Here is a 9439-nt window from a genome sequence, read left to right as displayed (position 1 = left end):
CGGTCGCTCACGACTCGTCAAACACTCAAGTGTGGCGGACTGGCTGCGCGCACGGCGCTAGCTCGCAGCAACGATATCGCTCTTGAGGCCCGCTGGCACCATCTTTCTCTCCTCTTCTCTCGCCTTGGTACACTGCGACACGGGGCGCGCGAATGATCACCGCGGACGCGGCTCGCTTTCCCCACACATTCGAGGCAATCACGGACGCCAGGAGGCAAAGACGAACAAATGAGTCGGCTCCGGGGCGGCCACCGCGCGCCACAGAAATTCGCTCGGGAAAAGCGATCGCGAGAGTTCTGCACCGCACGAGTATCGGCTAACGTAAAATGGCGGCTGCTGTTGACGAGAAGTTTTTCTACGCTTGTCAGAAAATGTCCGACTGGTTCCGTATAGTTGCCGTGACATTAGACTAGCCATCTGATTGGTCTATATGATCATGTGACCTAATCACTTGCTATTATTGGTCAAACTGCTGCGAGGCCACGAACGCTGTGATTACGTTCACGCCGCCGGTCCAACAGCCGCGAGAATTTCGTTTATTCCTCTGCCGCCATTTGATAAAGGCCGGTCTTACATAGTGGTTGTAAGATGCTTCTTGAATTAGATTTATCATTGGTATTAGAATACGTTTATAGAAAAAATTAATAATACGATAAAATTATATAATAAACTACTTTTAACAATTTACTTCGCTTTAGTGATGTTCAAAATTTAAAAAAATTAAAAAAATTCTAGCCTAATTGTTTCTTATTGCTGGAAAATATCGAGATAATAGTTTGCATGATATAATTTATGTATTAGAGACAAATTCATTAAGATATTTTGTAATTTATGATATTCTATGTACATATTTTTTAAATTATTTAAAAATTTTTTTCTATTTATATTTATATATATGTAAACTTTTTAATATTTATTGTAATGTGTCATAAGTAAAATGTTTATAAATTTTACATACATAATATTTTTATCGAAATAAAACTACTTTTTTAATAAATTTTTATTAAATTGTAAAATTGTATTAAAATGTTGATTATGAATATACACCTTTTTCGACATAACCTTCAGGATTTTTGCAAGTATTATGTAATACGAATAATAGAATCATTGAATATATATCAATAAATATATTATATTTTTTTATTTTATAAATCATATTTTGTTTACAAAATTATATTTAACAACTAGTTTTGTATTTAAATAGTATTTATTGATTTTCAAAAATTCTATTTTTTGAATATCTTTATACATAATTCATTCATTGAAATTTGTAAATTATATGTACAAATATCCATATCGCTTTCTCTTTTGTAATTATAAAATTAAAATATTTGTATGATTATATTCATGATGAATTTGTATCTATAAACTTTTTTTTAATAAATATCTATTTGCATATTAGGAATGACAAGAAACTCAAAAATTGTATTTATTACTGCATTGACAAAATCAAGAGTGATAAAGGGATATCATTACAAGATGGCCAGGGATTTCTCGATCGACAGGTTAAAAGGAAGAATGTACACATATACAAGGTGGGGAGTTGCGTTGCGCAGAACGTCCTCTGTTCGAGAAAGAGAATCTGACTCGTGATAGGTGCGAACGGCACGCGACTCAGTGCACGCATATATTGTGCGTGAACTTGTTTCCATCTCTTTTTTCTACTTTGTTCTTTCTCGCTCTTTCAGACATGCGTTTGTGTGCGCTCGCACGCGCACGATAGTGTCAGATACACAGAATTGTGTAAAGAAAAAGGTGAACATGAGAAGAGAGGGAGTATTGGAAATGGGACGGGAATTAGATGACGCCGTGGCAGCAGCCACCTAGCCACCCATTTCAGTGACAGCGACAGCGACGGCAATTCTTTATGAGGTGTTGCTAGTCGCTTGTATCCGTTATTTTTTTCTTAATTTTAATTATTAAGAATAAGTGAGCTTAATAATTTTTTTTGATAATCTTTTAATAATATATTTATTCATATACTATATAATAATAAGAATAATTAAATAATTAATTAATTTAAAATACGATATCAAATATTCAATGTTATTTTTAGTCTTGAATTTTATTTTGCTTTTAATAGAAATGTATTTTTAATATTCTTTTAAAATCAATTATAGTTTTTAATAATATTTATATTAATAAATGTCATAATATTTATTCAAATCATTAAAAAAAATTCATTATCTTTATAAAAAATGTGGAATTTTAATTGCAAATTATATCTTAGATATTCCATACTTAAAAAATTATATTATGATTAATTTTATAAAAATAAATCTTAGATTCATTAATTTAATATTCCAACATTCTAATATTAGCTATTGATTATTTTAATATTATGATATTTATATTTAATAATTGAATAAAAAGAAAAATGTATGATAAAATCTTTAAATTTTTAAGTTAAAGTAAAAATTGTTATTAAAATTAATTTATTATCTATTTTTTAAAATTTGTTTCTTGTAATATATATTTTAAAAAAATAGGTTGAAAAATAAAAAAAATGAAATAGTATTTTTTATAAGTTTTAAATATTTCATTACATCATTTCACAAGTATACTATTAAAAAATATAAGATTTTTTATATCTATATTACTTTTGGCAAAATCAGAACCAAAAAAATCAAATTTATAAATCAAAAAAATATTCAAAATCAATATTTTATAAGTTTTAATTTTCTTGAAGAATAATAACTATTTATTTATAATTCATTTATAATATTTTTTTTATAATTCTTCATTCTTTGAAACTAAAAAAAAAACTAAATATTTTGATTTTTAATTATCATAATTTTTTTTAATACTAATAATATTAATATTATGATATTATTAATTTATAAAATCTTAAGATACAAAAATTATGTTTTACCATGTATTAATGCTATTGAAAATTTGTATTTTATTGTAAAAACTTAATATAATATTAAATTTAAATTTTAAATTTAAAATCTTAAATAAATATATAAATAAGAAAAGAATTGGCAAAAATCAAATAAAGTAAGAAATGAAATTGTGTTATATTAATTATATATATTGATATACTACATATAATATACTATAGCACAAGTTCATTTTAATATTTTATTGGGATGCAATAGAATATATTATACTTAAATTATATTTATTTCAATATAACACTATTTATCAATTACCATGACAACATATATTATCATAAAGAAACATTTCATAAAATCGCGGGAAATTATATTAGATAGGTTATGTTTAGAGACTTACCGAGACTGAACCCTTTCATTGTTGCCAGATTTATATTTAATATAGTTAGTATTAGAATCAATTATGTATGTTTTCAATTTATTAAAAAACTTTCGTATATTTCATTTATTTTCGAATTATATATTCATATATTATATTTTTAAATTATTTGTAAAGAATAATACATACAGAGAAAATACGTAAAAATAGCAAACAACATGAAAATTTATCGATAGTCCTTACCCAAGTGTTACGTAAAAGTATTCATAAAAAAAAACGTTACAGTGTTAATGATGCTATTCTATTAACTTATTTTTTTAAATTTTTTATTCATTAAATAATTAATTTTGTATTATATATACATTATATTTTATAATAAAAGAATAAATTGTTATTATTTATAAAATTATTCTATATAATATAATGCGTACTATATATTCTTATATTTTTAAGAAATAATCAAAATGTCTATAAAAGATACATTAACCGATTTCTAATTTTGATTAATATATCAAATTATTAAAAAAATCTAATAATAATCTCTTGCATAGTAAAAATTAATATTAATTATATTAACGTTACATTTCAATTGTTATAAACCAAATGGGTTATTTTCATGCTAGCTTTGAGTCACTGATATCGCCATCGTTATCTACTGTGATAAGGGACGTAGTTTTTGTAATCTCGCCGTCGATACGATACGATTCCATCTCATATTATTTGTAATAATTATAAATTTAATTTGTTATGCATTTTATCATAAATAAAGTACGAATATATAGCAAAAATAATTTTAATCTTACATTAAATAAAAAAAGAAATGTATAATTTTCTTAGCATAAAAATTCTAATTATTCAATGCCAATTTATGGATTATATATTTGCGTAATAAATAATTGTGATAAATTAAAGATACAAGGTCATTTTTTGAATCTTGATATTCTTATTACAGTCCTTAATATTTTGCTAGAAATTGAAAAAAAATTTACAACAATACAAGAAATATACATTGTTACAATAAAGAATAATAATAAAAAATTAAAATAATAAAATATTCTTTCTTAAAGTTTTATGATACAAAATTACCGAAAAAAAATTGGAATTATATATATTTATTTAAAATAATTGAAATGAATTATAGGAGCAAGGTCGTTTGTGTTCAAATCGTATCAAAGTCATAAAAAGACTATTCACAGGTTGAGATAAATCTCCAAGTTCAGTTAAATGACGTTACATCATAAATCAAAGACAACCCTCGTTATGCTTATATGATCATTTTAAAGATGCTTTGAAAATATCTTTCTTTTTTTTGAGATTTTTTTATAAAAACATATTTTAAACATTATTATAATAATTTAGTTTTTTGGCATTTAAAAAATCAATGTAATTTAATTGTGACAACATATAAAATGTGAATAATTATTTTAATATATTTTATTTTTTAAGATATATAATAAATATATTTTATATATTGTTTTATAATAATTGAATAAATAAAAAGTAAAATATAGATAAAAATAATTTCTAAATATGTATTTTAAAATGAATTTACTCTTTTGAATTATATATATATACAGACATAGATGAAATCAAACATCTAATACATAATATATTTAATACATAAATATATTACAAATTTGAAATTAAATATATTTATTTATTTTTTTTATATTTATATAATATAATAATTACATAATTTAATAATAATTTGCAGAATATTTGTTTGTACAATTTGCAAATTAATATTTTAATATAATATTTAATTATTAATTTCGTTAAATTAATTTATTTAATTTAAAGAAATCTTAGCAGAAATATAAATTAATAAAATAAAATTGAATTTTTATTGTAATACTCGCACTAAAAAAATTTTTAATGCGATACATTTCTAAAATTTCATAAAATTAAAATTATGATTCATTTTTATATATATAATATATAATATAGCAAGAATTTAAATATATTAAGGAATAAATCAAGTATAAATAAATAAACAACTTGCTTGAAAGAAACAATTTTTTTTTAATATAAACGAGAATTAATATTACCTGAATATAACAATTGAATATCTACATCTGCATTTTACAAACTATTTACTCATTTTTTGATAACAAAAAGTACATTGCAACATCAATATTTAACATTTTCTATAAATAATTTTAATCATAAATTTCAATATAATAACTGATCAATATAATTGATTAAGTAATTAACACACAAACATATCATATCATGTAACAAAAAAAATATAATATGAAATAACATTTTTCATGTTTACCTTAAAGTAGAAATAAAACATTAAATCATGAATTAATAAATTACGTATACAATAAAATAACATATTAAGTATATTTAATTTACTCAAATATTTAATTAAAATTTTAATTTAAACGAATTGGTTTTATATGAATTAAAAGAATATGTATAATAATTATACATATACAAATATATATTAGAACAATATCATTATTTTTATGACTGAAATGTTAAGAAAATTAACAATAAAAATTTTCTCAAAAAACTGATTCAGTCTCTTATTACATGATAATTGTACCAAAAATTAAGTGAATGTGACTTGCATAAAGTGCATTATATTATTTAAAAAAAATGCAATTTTTTCAATAAAGTTGATATTGAAATCAAAATTATATATAAATATGAAATATTGATATGATATAATTACAGAATTTACAAATATTTTTGTTTTGTAGGAATGTTTTTTCTGAAAACATTGTGGCATAAATGCAGCGTATAGAATATAATATCATTTGCACATTCATTTTTAGAATATTGCACAATAAATTTTATTTAAATTACACTCAAATCTTTTTCTATTTTTTACAAATAATTTAAAAAATCAATGAAAATATTAATTTTATAAATAAAATCAAATAAATTCCATTTAATTATATATAATTATTTAATATCAATTAACTAATATCATTTAAACAATTAAGAAAATTTAAAATTCATTATTTACTGCAATTAATATTAATCATATACTTTTTTATTATAAAACAGAACTAAGATTAGATTAATTGCACTAATTGTTAAGAAAATGCATATATATTAAAATTATATATGTGTATTGATTTTCCAATAATGTTATTACTTTATTTTAATTTGAAAACAATTATTAAATAATTACATGATAATAAAGAATTTGTCATGTTATAAACAATGTTGCAAATATTAGCAATTCTGCAATATATTAATAACAATTACAACATATAAATTTATAGTAAATTTTATGTATTCCTTTTTTTTATATATATAAAAGACTAGTAAACGTGTTTTTTTTTACAAATTTTCAAATGGAATTTTATTGTTTTCTAAGCAATGTTTTCAAAAATTTTTCATTTTTTAATTAAATTTTGATATACTTAATATATATTTTTGAAAATATATTATTAAGTAATAGAATATTATATTTAATTAAGTATATTTAATTAAGTAACAACTGAAATTGTGTTATATTTTAAGATGGTATCATATTGTTTTTAAAAAGCATAATGTTTTTATTTTAAGAAACAATTATTATTCTCATAATATAAATATGCAGAGTACTGCATTAACTTAATATTAAATTTCAAATGTATATCAAATATAACACCATTTTATTAAAGATTACAGACCAAATACATGTATACATGTATCAAATGCTATATGGCAAAACATGAATGAATATAAACAAAGATATTTAATGGAATATAGTTCAAAACTTTTCTTATTTCTAGTGCCAGTTTTATAGATGTGTATAAGAAATCTTTTGTACATATATAAAAACATTATACTATTAAAGTATCCTTGTTGATTGAAAAATTGGATACTCAAAAAAAGTCTTTACATATAACATCAGTTTTGAATAATCATTTAACTTGATCAAAAGATACCATTTTAATTTTTATTTTATCATTATGATGTAGTAAAATATCCAGATAAATGTTCATAAATATGTTCATTAGCTACAATTTTAAGAGTTCTTTCAATGGTGTGTGCGCAATATCCTTTTGACTGTTTAACATTTGATATGCAATCAAACAGTCAATCATTCTTGGACTTTGTTTCATTTTCAAGTTGACTACCTTCATCTTCCTCATCTGAATAATTTGTAGGTGCTTCACCAGGTTTTAGTAATCTTCCTACATAATCATATTTTTCTAAAAAAAAAAAAAAAAATGAAAATAATGATATTTATAGTATATGATTAATTTTAATGTAATTAATCTTAATATAATTTAAATTATATTAAGATTAATTACATTAAAATTAATCATATACTATAAATATCATTATTTTCATTTTTTTTTTTTTTTTAAAAAAAAAAAAAAAAAAATGAAAATAATGATATTTATAGTATATGATTAATTTTAATGTAATTAATTTTAATATAATTTAAATTATATAAAATAAATTCACTTTCAAATTTTATAAACTAAAATTTAATACACAAAGATTTATTGTGATGATATATTGATATTAAGATATATAAAAAAATTCTAAAAACTTTTTCTTTTAAATTAAAATAACAAATATCATTTTGTATTTTATAACTTCATATTCTTTATTGAAAAAATATGTCTTAAATAATTACCTTTAAATTGTTCTTCCCATTCTCTTATAGATTCCATTTCTCCAGTTTTCAAATCACTTAAATCATCATATTCCTGTGATGTTTCCAATGAAAATTTTGCTAAGGCTCTACTAATATCTTTTCCACCAAATACTTCATATGGGGCACCTATATGTAAAATAGATAAAAAAAATAAATTAAATATGATTTAAAAAAAAATTAAAAATAATTTTATTTGTTAACTATTTTTATAGATAAATTTTTTAATTTATTTAATGAGATTTTTTATATATTGTAATTGAATGTTATAATTAATTATAATGTCATAATTAAATAATGAATGAAATGTAAAAGTCATCTACTATCAATCTCAATCATGTTCTATCATAATTTAGTTAATTATCACAGTTTCATGATGTTTGTAAATTATTTTTACGTAAGCCGAGGTCAAGCGATAACCAAGATAAAAATGAAGAACATTAAAAAATTGAGGTAGGTAAGAAAATATAACAATTAAGTAATTTTGTATGTAATAACGATATGAACTCATTTCTAATCATATAAATTAGTAAAAGTGATTAAATACTTACCAGGACCATAAAAATGGGCACCACAAGTACAATCATAAATACTACCATTTATAGCAATTAATATTCGTCCATCTGGTCCTTTACCATTATATTTTTTTAACTCTTCAAGTGTAAAATCACGACGCAATTGTGGCAGTTTTTTTATTTCTTTCACAGGTTCTTCAATCTTTGTCTTACTTTTAACAATTTTATAAACCAAAAGGGCAATTACGCCTACTAAAATAAGATTTATTGGACTCTTTACAATTTCAGTTATAAAACTTGAAAGTAGTGGTTGACTTTCATGTCCGGTAGAAGTTGAAGTGGAACCCGGCGAGTCATTCTTTTCCGCCATTTTGACCACCAGTTCTTGAGTGATGAAGAATAAAACGATATTTTTTTATGATTAATTAATTTCGTGTTATGCGTGTATTATATAATTTTTGCACAAATTTAAAATGATTTTTTGAAAAGCTAAATTAGTATCTGTCAAATTATATCGTTTAAACCGTATCGTACAACCTCAACCACGAACTGATAACATACCGGTGCTGGCTACTCTAGCACCTACACTGATGTGATTATGTTCTATAACATACTACCCCACTACTAAATTGTATGTATGCCGAGAACTGTATATAAGATTTTTATTTGTTTGACATTAGTCAAGATAATAAAATTTATTAATTTAAAAACAATAATTATTACAATTATGATTTTTACTTTATAATAATTTTATTATTAAATTTACAATTATAAATATATCATTTAAAAAATTATTATTTAATTAGATAAAAAAAATTTCGAACATTTTAATATAAAAATATAAATAATATATATTTTATTAAAATTAATTATGAATTTGTAATGCAATATATATAAATTAAAAAAATTAAATTAATATTTTATATTAGGCACATGCATATACATAAAGATATCGACGAATTGAAAATCATAATTATTTAAATTTTTATAAACCATATACTTCTTTATTTTTTATATAAAAAATATAATTTAATCTTAATAAATTAATTTTATTACAGTTTATAGAAATATTATATAGAATATTTATAGAAATAAT

At 21.5% G+C, this 9439-nt stretch overlaps 1 protein-coding gene and 1 long non-coding RNA gene across 3 annotated transcripts; one reads left to right on the top strand and one right to left on the bottom strand.

Annotated features, from left to right (window-relative positions):
- Positions 1-6: 6 nt before the first annotated feature.
- LOC102675308 lies at positions 7-1868 on the top strand. Of its 2 annotated transcripts, none has more exons than XR_421245.2 (3): positions 7-583; positions 1403-1596; positions 1689-1868. It is a non-coding gene; the product is annotated as an uncharacterized LOC102675308 (long non-coding RNA). The 2 variants fall into 2 exon arrangements; XR_421246.2 differs by having other exon boundaries at positions 7-615.
- Positions 1869-6816: 4948 nt separating this feature from the next.
- LOC102674478 (membrane-associated progesterone receptor component 1) lies at positions 6817-8964 on the bottom strand. The gene is made up of 3 exons (XM_006612354.1): positions 8380-8964; positions 7811-7957; positions 6817-7376 (listed from the first exon to the last, which is right to left on the bottom strand). Exons 1-3 carry the CDS (start codon positions 8711-8713, stop codon positions 7261-7263), a joined length of 597 nt encoding a protein of 198 aa, XP_006612417.1. The 5' UTR covers positions 8714-8964; the 3' UTR covers positions 6817-7260.
- Between the last annotated feature and the right edge of the window lie 475 nt (positions 8965-9439).

The sequence above is a fragment of the Apis dorsata genome, unplaced genomic scaffold (assembly GCF_000469605.1).
Source record: "Apis dorsata unplaced genomic scaffold, Apis dorsata 1.3 scaffold_111, whole genome shotgun sequence".
Taxonomy (NCBI): Eukaryota; Metazoa; Arthropoda; class Insecta; order Hymenoptera; family Apidae; genus Apis; species Apis dorsata.
Note: the sequence above shows the minus strand (reverse complement) of the source record. Positions and strands in the feature narration are given on the sequence as shown.

What these genes read in the sequence shown, in the direction of transcription:
- LOC102674478 (XM_006612354.1), bottom strand. Translation starts at nt 8,713, where the DNA reads ATGGCGGAAAAGAATGACTCGCCGGGTTCCACTTCAACTTCTACCGGA. An exon ending in TGCCCATTTTTATGGTCCTG is followed by an intron (nt 7,958 to 8,379) that starts GTAAGTATTTAA and finishes TTTTACATATAG; the next exon opens with GTGCCCCATATGAAGTATTT. An exon ending in ATGGGAAGAACAATTTAAAG is followed by an intron (nt 7,377 to 7,810) that starts GTAATTATTTAA and finishes TTTTTTTTTTAG; the next exon opens with AAAAATATGATTATGTAGGA.